The 13,724-nt window shown below is 39.7% G+C and overlaps 1 protein-coding gene across 3 annotated transcripts in view; it reads left to right on the top strand.

The window, feature by feature from the left end:
- Window positions 1-5,793, top strand: part of tox2 (TOX high mobility group box family member 2) — a 94,040-nt gene extending 88,247 nt beyond the window's left edge. For all 3 annotated transcript variants that reach the window (XM_086086340.1, XM_086086338.1, XM_086086339.1), the window contains 3 exons: window positions 1,097-1,507; window positions 1,757-1,896; window positions 3,039-5,793. In XM_086086340.1, the coding sequence (XP_085942466.1) occupies window positions 1,097-1,507; window positions 1,757-1,896; window positions 3,039-3,081 (594 nt within the window). In that variant the 3' untranslated portion in view covers window positions 3,082-5,793. The remainder of the gene's footprint in view (window positions 1-1,096; window positions 1,508-1,756; window positions 1,897-3,038) is intronic.
- The last annotated feature ends 7,931 nt before the right edge of the window (window positions 5,794-13,724 follow it).

Here is a 13,724-nt window from a genome sequence, read left to right as displayed (position 1 = left end):
ATATTTAGTTTATTTTATTTTGTACACATGCAAATTGTTGAGACAATATAGCTCTTTAATAGACCTTGTTTGTCTTGAGCAAAAATGTGTTAATGAAATATATTGTGATTTAAAAGGGATACTTGACTCAATATTTTGTCCAGAAGGGATTTGTTAACTCCATTATTTTTCATGTACAATTAATACCTTTAAAAACTCATTTTTCCACTTGCGGTCGACTGAAGATGACATCACCTGTGCTGAGGAAGTAGGTAACGACCAATCATATCTCAGTATGCTGACCAAACCCAGGAAACAGGTGAGCCATGATTGGTCGTTACCTTCTTCCTCAGCACAGGTGATGTCATCTTCAGTCGACAGTAAGTGGAAAAATTAGTTTTTAAAGGTATTAATTGTACATAAAAAAATAATAATGAAGGTACAAAAATATTTACTTTTTACTGCTGAAAATGGCTCAATGGGACAAGTATCCCTTTAATTATTTGAAAAACATACATCTCTTGATTGGGACCTTATTTAACGCCATTACCAGGCAAACCATTGCAAAGTAAATACATTACAGTACTAATGTTTCATCCATTGAGTGAATGTAGGCGTTGTATGTTTAGTTTGTGTATATATAGAAGGGGAGAAAAAGGGGTCGAGCAGCAATAGCGTTGGCAGAGAGACATGATTGTTTGTTGGAACAATGGAGCGTGCAGTTGGTCGCGCTTAGTCGCCTTATGCTGGCACGCCGCCTCACGCTGGCATATTTCACACCACTGAAACTTTGCTGTTACAATATCACACAATAGCACAGTTCTGGCTCGAGACAATGCACTCATCTACTAGCTTGGACTTGAACAGGTCGTGTAGAAGAGGCCAGAGATGCAGGATGACCTTAAAGACAGAATACAGTAGGAAAGAAAATCTGGGCAACAGACGCAGAATTGTTGCATCTACACTAAGTCAAGGGGGAGACTATAAAAAATATATTTGTGGAGTTGAGGTATTGGAATTTTGTATCAAACGTCGACGAATCGCCTAGTCAATGTCTCAACTTTACTTCTGATGAAGAAAAGGAAACAATTCCAAGTGTTTTTGTTGTCGTCCGCAGACGTACAACGACTCCGTGGAGCCCAAAAGTGCCCAAACAAGCCAAGCGTCTCCTCACATGCTGCCCGCCAACCCCTCCCTGTACAGCGTGCCGCCCCCTCCCCAACCTTCGTCCCCCTACCTGGGCCCGGGCGCCTTCCCCCTCGCCGACCTACAGAGCTACGCCGGCCACGCCCCCCGCCACGCCCTCTCGCAGACGCTCAGCCAATCGCAGATGCTGCCCAGCATTAGTGCCTCGCCGCCCTCCTCCTTCCAGATCAGCCCGCCGCTCCACCCCCACCAGCAGCTGTCCCTGCACCAGAGCTCGCTGCTCAACCAGCCAATCCGCATGCAGCAGGTCCAGTCCCAGCCAATCATCTCTCACCAGATGGGCCTGCAGGCCTCCCTTCACTCCCCGCCGCCGGGCCAGCAGGTAACGTTCCGCATCCTCTCTGACGTTACTAAAATTAGGACCCGACGACCGATTTGGATTTTCTTTGAGTCCGATGAACCCATTCTGATACTTGGCAGAATAAAATTCTGATATTCTGAATCTGCCGATTAATTAAAAAAAATTGAGCGATTTTAAAAGAGCTAATGTTAGCCGTTTAAGTCAGCCGGTTGGTTGGGTCCGACCTAAAATGTCTCCAGACGTATATTCAGCAAGTTCCTCCTTCTTCAGGGCTTTCCTCACCTCCAGTCCGAGTATCAGAAGAGCATCGGGGGGCCGCAGTCACCAGGAGGGTCCGGAGGTCCCGGTCCGGGCCCGGGCCACGACTGGGATGGGGAATACTGCAATCGGGAGTGCGGCAACCACTGCAGGTAAGTGCAAAAGGGTGCAACACTGTGGGACGTTTCATCGCTTGTCGTTTGGGGTGACGGACAAAATCGCCCCAACTTCTGACTATCAGTATCGTAGTATTTATCCTATTAAGTCAATAGGGTTCCAGTACGCAGTGGTCCCCCACTATTTATTTTTGGGGATTACTATGACAAAGTTTTTCTTCTTGGTTGAAAATGACTTACCCTGCGTCACATTGTGGCCAAAGGTAGAATCCTGGACTGGTCGGTTATTTTGTCTTTTGCTGCTGTGAAAAGAGTAAATCCTTGTTGTGGCAGAAGCCATTAGCGGCAGCAGTTCTTCGTTTATTTCTTCTTATTCTGCTACCATTTCTTCTTGTGCTTTCTTTTGACGGCTGGCAAATACTTTGGGTAGTATTGCCAATGTGCCACCCAATTTCACCGGTTATACAGAAGGTAGCCACCGACAGAATGCTTCTTTCTTCTTCTTCTTCATCTTCATCTTCTTCTTTTTATTTTTTTTAATCTATTTATTTAATTGCTTTTGCCGAGCTGTGTGTGATGAAAAGAATGTAAATAAGAGCAGCAAAAAAAATTATTTTTTCAAAATCAAAATCAAAATCTTCTTCTTCTATTTCTTCTTTTTCCATTTCTACTTCTACTTCTTCTCCTTCCATTTCTTCTGCCATTTCTTCTTCCTCTTCCATTTCTTCTTCTTCTTCCAATTCTTGTTCCATTTCTTCTTTTTGCCAATTTGCTTCAACGGGCTCGTTGCACAAATACTCCTTAATTTCCTGTCTTTCATGATTGGACAAACTGATTAATCCAGGTGTGTCTGGCCATTGTCGTTGTGGTCACTGAGGTCAGGCACACCTGGATTAATCAGTTTGTCCAATCATTTAAAGACGGGAGATGAAGGGGTGGTACTGAGTTCAGGAAGTCGTGGATTTGTGCAAAGAGCTTCAGCTTCTCGGAAGCAAACCGCAGTAATATTAGTCAGTCTTTACAGAGGATCAAGAATATATGCCTCTAAGTATTGATCCCCCCGAAAATCCCAACTCACTATATTGCCCTTGGGCGCTCCTCCAAACCAGTCTTTGAGACTTGACTTGTTTCTACTCGTGTTTGTCTGTCTGACTTTTTGCTTTTGTTGTGTTTTGCAGCGGCAGCATGATAGGCAGGGACAAGCCCCTCTACCTCACCTGAGCCCCCACCAGGACATCAAAAGTGGCCACCAATCGGGCCCGGCCCTAACCGTTTCCTCTCTCACTTCCCTCGTCCCTTACATACGTGTACATACGTGTACTTAAACATACAAACACGCCGCTCCACACCATTGTTTCCTCTTGTGATGGGACTTTTTTCGGAGGGACTGGGTGAGGGGTTGGGATGCGACTTCCTGTATAAGCACTTACGAGGGCCCCCGTCCCCCCCTTCCTTCTGGTCACTGCGTGGCAGGCTAGGACGGGCTGTGGAGCGCTCGTCCTTTTTGTCCCCTCAGGGACCCCATCCAGCTTTAATTAGAAAAACTTTGTTGTTGTTGTTGTTGTTGTTGTTGTTACTCGTTTTATTTATTTCTGCCTTGCTTTTCCCCACCTCTGCTCTCAGAAGATATTTACTCCCATTTCTTTGTTTGTTTTTGCTTAAAGGGGACATATTGTGGCCATATTTGACTTATTAATGTTTGTGTACAAATAGTTGGCTCTCTGGAGTGCCTGTCCACCCATCAAGTGTGAAATTAAACGACCAAGAGAATCTTAATGATCTGCCTATTTTCAAAAATGTGCCTGAGCAAGCCCGTAAGCCCGTCTGTCCTACTGTGATGTAACAAAGGGAGGGGCTAAATTCCATAATAACCACCGCCTCATCACGTTTGTCCGCCATTGACGTGACAGATTAGCATTAGCACACACTAGCTTCTTGCGTAACCCAAGTTTGACTTGATTTTGACTCAGCAGATTGGGTTGAAATTAGGAGTTGGGCAGGCTGAAGAGTTGGGAATTGCGTTCAAATACTGGTAGGGCGAACGGTAACATTCAGACTCCAAGCCACTTCTGCCTGAATAAAAATGGATGCCTTGCGTCAGGAAGGGCATCCGCTGGAAAAAATTGTGCCAAACATCATTTGAGTGACTTGCTGTGGCAACCTCTGACACAGAACAGTTGCTTCTTTTTCTTAGAAAATGTTGGTAATGAAATTAGTCTGTTTTTTGCTTCTTTGTTTTTTTTTTTTACCATTGCTAACCTGCTAACCCATTTCTTGGTAACTTTCTGGGTAAGTTTGCCCCTTGTTCGATCCAAATCTTGACCCAACGTGCTGGCACAAATCCTCAACCCAATGTGATGGATATAAACCCAGAAACCCAGCATTGGCTCGGTTCTAGCGTTGGGTTAGTGATTTCTCCTAATTTGGGTTACCTTTAACGCATGGTAAATAATATGCTGTAAAAATATTTGCTGTAAAAAATCTGTAATTAAAGTATATGAAAAGCTTGTAATTCTCCATTCTTGGGTTACCCCTAAGAACGGTTAGAAATTTTGTGGGGAAAATGCATAATATGTCTCCTTTAAAGGCCCACAAATTGTTACAAAAAACATCATGTGTCTTTATTTTCTATTTTTAATTTTTAAATATGAAAGACCCGTAGAGGTCCAATGAGCTGTCACACAGTGTGATTGTAAATACACCTTTTATGGGATCAAATAAGGAAGATCACGAAAGGTTCTTCGTCTTTAAGAAGGAAAAAAAATTACATGTAAGTCATTGAGGGAGAGTGTGTGTGTGTGTGTGTGTGTGTGTGTGTGTGTGTGTGTTGCGCGCGCACGTGTTTTATTTTTTATTTTTTTAAACTGAATTCAACCCACATTTCATAGACATAAAAATAAACAATAATAATAATAATAACTTAATAATGCATTGCCTCAAGTAATTAATATTAAAGAGATTGTTTTGCCCCCCCTGGGAAGTCAGTTTTAGAATTTAGAATGTTTTTTATTTGCTTTTTTTTGTTTTATAGATTTCTGTTTGACCTTTTTTTTAAATCTCCTGTGTGATGGACAAAATGCATTTTGCTGATTTTATTTTTTAATCCACTGACTGTTTTAAGTTGTGTAAAAAATAAATAAATACATAAAAATAAAGACAAAAAAGCCAATTGTAGTTATATTATTTGTAAAGTCAGTAATGATAAATATTTCAAATGGTTATCAACTTTTTTTGCCAATTGCCCATCAACCAATGACATTTTTTTTTATGAACATTTTGCTTTGTTTGTTTGTTTTTAAAGTTTTATTTTTATTTTGGACAAGTAGTTTTATTTTATGTTGACGTTTTCCATAGTGTTTTATTGTTATTTACTTCATTAAGTTTTGTTTTATAATCATTTTGTTTTCTTTTACTTTATTTTCTTTGATTTAGTTGTTTTTTTATTTTAAGTTGTTTTTAAACTGTTTTTGTTTTACATTACTTTTTTGTTTGATTTTGATTTATGATACTCAGTATTTTATTAGTTTCATTCTTTTTTGTTTTTAAGTTTAACTTTATTTTGCTTTATTTCACATGTTATTTTATTAATTTTTTGGTGTCTTATTAATTTGTATTTTATTTAAAGGTTTAACTTTTTGTTTTGTACTTTTTATTTTTAGTTTTATTTACTGCACTTTGTTTTGTTTTTTTATTTAAAAAAATGGTTTCCCTATAATTTGTTTTTGTTTATCTCATTGTTTTTTTTTTAATGTTTTTACTTTTGTGAGATTTTTTTGAAGGTCCCTGACATCTCAGCGAGATGTTTCTTTTCCCTTCTTTTGTACATATTTGTGGCTGCTGCAGCATCTCTTTTGTGTCACAAGAACTTTTTATTTTCACAACCTGCATTATGAAAATAATAATAATAATAATAAAAATGTTGAAAAGTGACAATATCGCCTGACATCCTTTCATTTATCCCTCTTTATTCTTTTAATCAATTTAATAATGGTATTTTTAGTGCTTTGGACAGGGCTCTTACATGGCCAAAATTAAAATAAAAAAATAAAAAGAGTGCTGATGTGACAAGCGGCTTAGCTTGTAAAAGATGTTCATGTTGGGGCGTGTCACAGGAGAGCCAAACAGAACCTTGAAAAAAGTCCCGCCTAAAAAAGTTGGCATGGTATCTTCCATTTTTGTAACACAGATTTCAATTTATGTCCTCGGCTGGCATCTTTTCACGTTTTGCCATGTACACAAATGAGGTGACCAGAAGTCCTCTTTTTTACTAAAATGTCTTCTTCTTGGCATTGAAACAGATTATGGCCACATTTGAGGAATTCATGAGCACAGTCGGCATGTATTTTTCCATTCCCCCGAGGTCCCCCGAGAAAAATGATCTTGCTTTATATGAATTTGAATATAACATGGCTCATTTCTGAGGGTTCTCAAACACCATTAAAGTGAATGTAAGCACCCTAAAATTTGAGACCTCTTTGGATATTTTTTTTTTTATGGTGTCCTTTTTTAACAAGCTACTCATTTAAGAGTTTTTCTCACCAATTTAAGCATGAGAAAAGAAAGAGATGCTTCTGTTGACATTGGTGTCGCCTTGAAGGACTACAGCAGGCAAAACCGTTCCTGTTGCGACTTTAGTGCCGTTGCGGTGACAGCGTCACGTCGACGGAAGTGCTGGCGGCTTTGACAAGAAAAGAAAACAAGTTGCATTTGTGTGAGACGTTTTGGAACAAAGCTCATTTTGTCAATTTGCACAAGGATAAATCTGTTATTGTGCTACGAATCAGCTTGCAGCAAATTTCAAAAATATGATCGTGAAGTGACGTTTGATATGGTTTTGCAGAATTAGTTGCAGCTGCATCTTACATCAAGGGGTGACAAAATGTACCGCAGGACAGGAAGTCACACGAGACGCTTAAAGTACATTTGTGGTTCCACATCTCCTCATTTGACGTAACCTCCTTCGCGTGCTGCTGCATGACAATTTCAATATTGGCACATTTGATTTGTTTTTTGTGTGTGTATATGTATATATATTAGGGGTGTGAATTGCCTCGTACCTGGCGATTCGATCCGTATCACGATTCATAGGTCACGATTCGATTTGATACCGATTAATCATGAAACAAATCTATAAGTCGATTATTGTGATTTATTTTTTTTATTATTAAAAATTTTGAAAATACTTATCAGTAGTGATAGACAAATTAAGCTTGGTTTAAATGGGCCAGCGAGCTAGCTAGCTAAACAGATAGCCAGACAGACAGACAGAGACAAATGAAGCTTTATGAAGTACCTGTGATGGTTTTTTTTTTACTCCTCTAGATGGCACTCTTGGTTTAAAAGCTAACCTCAAGTAAGATGTTTTGTTGATCAACATCAAAAATTGATGTTTAAAAATCGATTTGCTGCATAATGAATCGATATGAGAATTGTGCACGGTAATATCGCCATATGTTGCCGAAACGATTTTTTTTTCTACACCCCTAACATTATATATATATAAATGACTTGAATGAATGGCCTGATGACCTCTTTACCAGTCTGTGGCTTACCGTTTGTTGTCTGTTGTTGTGGCATCGTCTCAAAGTAATTTCAGTGGAAACTGGAAATATGGTCAAGATGAAAATGCTAATTGCGCTTGAGAACTTACACAGGTCTCATCGAGTCGTAGGCCACGTCTCGATCTCGGGTGAGAAAACCCCAAGTGAAAAGCACCAGGTGTTGTGTTGTGCTGTCTGTCTGCGAGGAAATGAAAATGCTTGCGCCTCAAGCCTTTCTCCCTCTCAGCACTTGTTAGCGTGAAGTGGAGATGAGTCATATGGAGAGATCTGTTCAAGTCAACACCACCGTGTGAAAGTCACAAATAAGGGAGCGCTCCGGTTTTAAATGCCTCCGACCATCCGTTTGAGCCACTGACAGCATGGGTGGGCGAACTCCATTTATAATAAATAATTTACTTATATGGCAATTATTACTTTTTTTTAGTCATCCCTCACCTTTTTGTAACAGTTTGCAGTCTCATTGTACATATCTAAATTCACGTCACAAAAAGTGCAAGCCAAGAGTAAAAAGTGCATAAAAGACACAGATTGCCCAAAGTTCAGAAATCATTTCACACTTTTACAAAAAAAGAAGCTAAAGTTAAACGTGTCTAGCGTAAGGCAGAACTCAACTCAAGCCAACCTAGCATTATTTACAGAGAGCTTTTACAAGCTAACACAACTACACGTCTCTAGTAATCATCGTTAGCTAATTTAATATAGCCTACCATCCGCTCATTGTAATCGCTCCAGTTAGTCAGTCAAGAGTTAGACAAAGCTGCTGGTGTGCTTTCAGTTACTTTCTTGAACAAACAGTAACAAGATAAACACATAACAAGAACATTTACGAGCTAGCAGCACAGCCACAACTGAAGCCAAGTCACGCAGCGTGCTAACTGGCTAACAGTTTAGCTACCCTAGCAAACTAGCTGCCTCTTGGTATTGCGCATAAACATTAAATATGTATATAAATAATAGAACAAATGTACATTATATGTACTTGAGGGTAAACTACAGTAAATGCATTTTCAAAATAAAATAAATTAGAACATAATCAACTGACGTTTTTGAGCACCTGTTTACTTCCAATACTCAAGTACATTTAACTCAACTGCTGCCATGGAAATCATAATGACCAGTCCGTACGCCGCAATATTCGTTTTCTTTGAAGCCCTGATGCTAACGCTGAAAGCATCAGCATCAATTCAAACCAATCCAATCGCTCATTAGCGCGCTAATTGCATTCATGAACCGCATACCGCTAAAAGGTATGAAATCCGGTTTTCCTCTCACGCCCGCGCCGACTTTGTTTTTGCGCTCGTCACTGTCAAACATTCTGGAGAAGGCCCATTTTGATTATCATTATTTTATGGCCACGTTTTTATTTTAATTTTATTTTTGGATTAATCAAATGAATGGAAACGGCACTGTGGAATGTCTATTCCTGTCTAATTGAATTAGGCTGTGTGGCGTGTGTGATTTTCTGTGTTTGTGTTTGGCAGCTGCCATCTGTTTGCCTGAGAGCGGCTCTATTAATAAGCCATTCACATTGAGATGGGCCTCTGTTTTTCACCCCTCTCTCTCTCTCCATCTATCTTATTACCATGGAAATTGTCAGAAGCTGCCAAAAGCACAGAAAGCAGAAACAAAAGAAGGCCGTTTTCAAAATACACCTGAGCCAAAAAGAACAGAACTGCGCTCTAATTAGGAAGGCGAACAATTAAGGCTGCGCATATTTATTGACGGGGGAATTCACACGGGAGCGTATGCTCATGAATAGCCCGAGATAAAAACATAAAGCAAAGCGTGAAAATATCTCAATGTGACTATGATGTTATGCAAAGTTAAGTATGAAAATAGGCGCGAGAGGCATGAAACGGGCTTTTGCTTTGCCCCTTGAAAAAAAACGCCTCTTTGCTCGCTCATTTCTTTAGCCGCTTCGTTTTAATCACACATCAAGGTGATTTAAAATTGATTGACATGACGAAAATTGTGGATAATTAAAGTTAAAAACAACTGGGAGGACTATGCACTTCAGTCGGCATGCATTCCTCCATTGTGCCTTCACTTTTGATTGTGAGTGGGACACCCCACTCAGGTGTCATTGCCCCATCGTCTCCCCTCCTCTGCGCGCCGCTGTCTGTGTTTAAAGTACACTTATGCTGCATTCGAGGATTTATCAGAGTTGTTTTTCCCGGTTCCCAGCTGAAAGCGTTCGAGGCGAAAGTATATAACCAAAATGGCGGATAGTAAGTTTTTATTTTGACCTCCAGCAAACTTGCCTTCTCGCAATTTTACTTCATTTATTGTTTTTATCTTATTTCATAAGCATTTCATACAGTTCGGTAGTTCATCATATAATTGAATGCAGGGAGATATGGTGGAGTTATGTCGAATATTAATGAATGAAATTGCGTTTTAGTATTGGACACTCCGCAAACAACAAAGCAAGTAAAACTATATTTATGTGAGCTTTATGATATATGATTCCTGCGCATTTGTCTCACCCTGACTGTTTTGTATTATTGTTTGTTCAATAAAACCTTATATAGATATATGTATTATTTTTTTGTGGCATTTCCGAGTTCGAGGGGGCGTTCCCGTACACACTTCCTGGTTTGAAATCGGAAAAGTCCGAGACTTCAGACCATCCTCGAACGCGTCACAATAGTCCTAAACTTCGCCTTCTTGTCCTAAGTATAACAATAAAAATAGTGTTCTTGTCATCCTGGCAGCCAATATTAACTTCCGCCCTTTTTCTTCCTCCACCTTCCATGTTGACAGCCCCCCGACACACACACACACACACACACACACACGCACACACGCACACCCCACTTAAAGCCGCACCAAGAACAAGGAATTCCAATCTGGCGCTTTGCGCTCAGTATTCCGATCACACACAGCTCTCTCCTGCAGTAATACAAGTCTACTTTAAAATTCATAACTACATTTAGGAGGGGGTGGGTGTGTGTGTGTGTGGGGGGGGGGGGGGGGGGGGTTATGGGGGTGCCCTGATGGAATATTTCCAAGGAGCTTACTTGTGCGAAAATACAATTTGCTTTGGCATATTTAACAAGCCGCTCCCCATAAAGACACACGAGAAATAGGCTAGTGAGGGCACAGGCAAAAAATATCAAACTACTGTCTTTTAGTCTGTAATTCTGGAGGGGGGGGGGGGGGCATAAAGTTAGCCCCAGCTTTCATTTATGCCCATTTTCCCCACTTTCTCCTGTGCACGATCTCATACACACATTTGAGATGCTTATTGGGGAAGGTGATGGCAACGTGCACCTCGCTAACGTTCCACCTGCACTTAAATGCCACCTCCATTGTTGCTCCTGGAAAGTTCCCAGAATCCTGCTTTGAAGGAGACAAAAAAAAAAAAAACATGTCAGCATGCTAGAGTGTGTGAGCGTGGAAAAAATAGATAACGTTCTCTTTGAATTGGAATATGAATTGCTCATCTCATGCTTTGGTATTAATCTCTCGGCCGCTTTATTCGCTCTCGTCCTTGTGTGTTAAAGAGGGAAAAGAAAGGAGGGGGGGGGGGTGAATGAGAAATATTGGATATTGTAGGATGTCCTGTTCGGAATTAGGTCAGCTCCAATCAAATCTTAAATGTTATCCCCCTCCACCACCTCCACTGCACTTCCACTTGAAGGAATATTCATGTCTTTCTTTGTGTTTTCTCTCAATGGAGACACAGGGACCCCTACTGACTCCCACCACTCACTGACGTGCCTCTCACGCGGCACACTACTGCCACCTGTCGGCCATATCAATAAAATGTTCTACTTTATTTATAAATGAAAAGAGAGAAGCTAGATGAAATGTAAAAATAAAGTAATGACAAAATAAGATGACACAATTATTGATAAATCAAATTAAATAGAACATTTAAAAAAATTTCATCCACCCATTTTAAAGAGGTTGAGTACACCCTGGACTGGTCGCCAGCGATTCACAGGGCATATAAAGGAAAACAGACCATTCAGATTCGCATCTAATGACAATTCAATGAACCTAACGTGTTTGTTTTGTAATGTGGGGAGAGCTGGAGTACAAAAAAGAAAACAGCACAACAACAACAAAAAAGTGCGGGGAGAACGTGACAACTCCATGAGATTTTTTAAATAAAGCTTTAAAGTATATCAAAACATTTAATTGCACTTTTTCTTAAGTGTAAATGCAGATTGTGCTGAACTTTTGTTAAACACAACAGAAATGTACTTAGTAACTCTTTCATGCACCACTAGAGGGGGCCCGTGTCCAAACTTTGGGATTGAAGAGCAACTGCACTGTATGTGTGTGTATGTGAACGATTTCGGAGTTTGCACTACAAAGAAAAGTCCTGAAATGTATACATTTCCACCTATCCCCCATTATCTATTCAAATAAAATTAATTACATACAAATCCTCTAATTAGCCTCTATGGTAAGTATACTTTCTTTCCATACCACTTCTTTATAGACAAACTTTAACATCTTTGAGAAAGTCTGCCCGTGAGGGGATTGAGCCACATTAGGTTTCTTCTTTCCTTCTAGGTGTCCCAAAACTTTTGTACATAGCCCGCATGCATTTGGCAGTAATCGAGACGAATGACATGTACCACACAAATGTAGGCCTGCTCCCGTAGGATTGCTTCTTTTATGTATCATTTCATGTATTGTTATAGATCGCAGGCTTGTCTTTATTTATTCATTCATTGACGGTTTTTGGCTGATTCACAATTAAGGAGAAATTTCACTTAATTATGACAATGTAGCTTGTTTGTATTAAAAAGTTCAATGCACTATAGAATAGAATAACTGGCTGTTTTAAAAAAAAATATTTATCATATTTGGAAGCATACTTGATAAGTAAACCAAAATAGATGACACTATAGCTCACTTTAAGGCAGTGAAAGAATGTCAATACATAAAATAAAAATATTATACAATATTACAAAAGTCTGACTATTTTTTTTAATCTCTTAAAAATATTTTTAAAAATCTTTCTTTCTAAAAATATTAAGAAATTACTCATTTAAAAAAAAAAAATTAAAATATACAATGAAATGTTAATATGAACTTTAAATGTATGTCAAATCTAAAAATGTTATTTGTTGAGGTGAGGTATAAATATATCAGTGGTGACATTTATCCCTGTGTCAAACTAAGCTAAAATATATCGATAAAAAATAAATAAATTAAATTAATAAAACCAAAGAATAAGAAGAAAGAATATATAAATATATGATTTTATGTCATAATTGCCCCAAAATTAATTCAAATACAAACAAAAATAATGTAAGCATCCAATTAAAACTATGCCTTGTACTTCAACCTCCTTTTTGTGTGCCGAAATTAGTTTTTCTTCTTTATCTTCTGTTCTTTTGTTTATTTACAAACATAAAATCCTGAAATTCCCACGCTGCTAATAGATGTCATGTTTTCTTTGTTGCCTTCTTCAAAAGTGTGTGTGTGGGGGGGGGGGATAAAATAAAAAAAATCCCTGCACCTTGTTCCACATTCCTCTCCATCCCACCATCGTCTCCACTGCTCCTTGTTCATCAAAATATATCCCCCCGCTACCCCAATCCCACTCCCCCCTTAGCAGATCTGACAGGCTGATTGCCAATTTCACCAGAGTTCAGCCGAAGCCAATGTGAGAGCACCCCTACCGTTGCCACGGTAACACCGCAACAAGATGAGGAGAGCAGAAAGGGAGGAGGATGGAGGGGAGGGGAGGGGGGAGGGGGGTTTAGATGTGATCAAATGTGATGGTTTTGATATACGCCCAGCTCGCATTGTGCTCACACACAACATCTGCTACATGCTGATAACGCGTCCTTGTTGCAGTAAAAGCATGTAAGAGGGAAAACAGTTGGTGAGCAGCAGGCCTAATTGACTCCATCACACATCCCGCTGACTTAAGCAGCCAGCATCATCATCATCATCATCATCATCATCATGGTACACATCTGTGTGCATGTCATAAACGCCCCCCTGTTGAATAGAGACCGCACGACAGGCGCTTTTGTTTGTGCTTGTTTACGATGAGATGGAGCATTAAAGCTTACCACTGATGCATGAGAGGAACATTTGTTAATGTGAGACAGCAGGAACACTTGGAGTTGCTCGACTGACCCTCAAGCCCAAACGTGTTCCGATAGTCACAGGTTGCAGTGTTAGTTAGACCCAGGGTGGCAAAATGTCAATGGTGAAAAACGTGGGAGACGTTCCATCATGCGGTTGGAAAATATCTCAAATCATTTTTCCCCATTGAAATGAATGGGAAGACCCCTAATCCGTTCCAGCCTTCATCCGTAAAACAAACAT

The sequence above is a fragment of the Leptonotus elevatus genome, chromosome 10 (genome assembly GCF_054856555.1).
Source record: "Leptonotus elevatus isolate MCC_2025b chromosome 10, RoL_Lele_1.0, whole genome shotgun sequence".
Taxonomy (NCBI): domain Eukaryota; kingdom Metazoa; phylum Chordata; class Actinopteri; order Syngnathiformes; family Syngnathidae; genus Leptonotus; species Leptonotus elevatus.
Note: the sequence above shows the minus strand (reverse complement) of the source record. Positions and strands in the feature narration are given on the sequence as shown.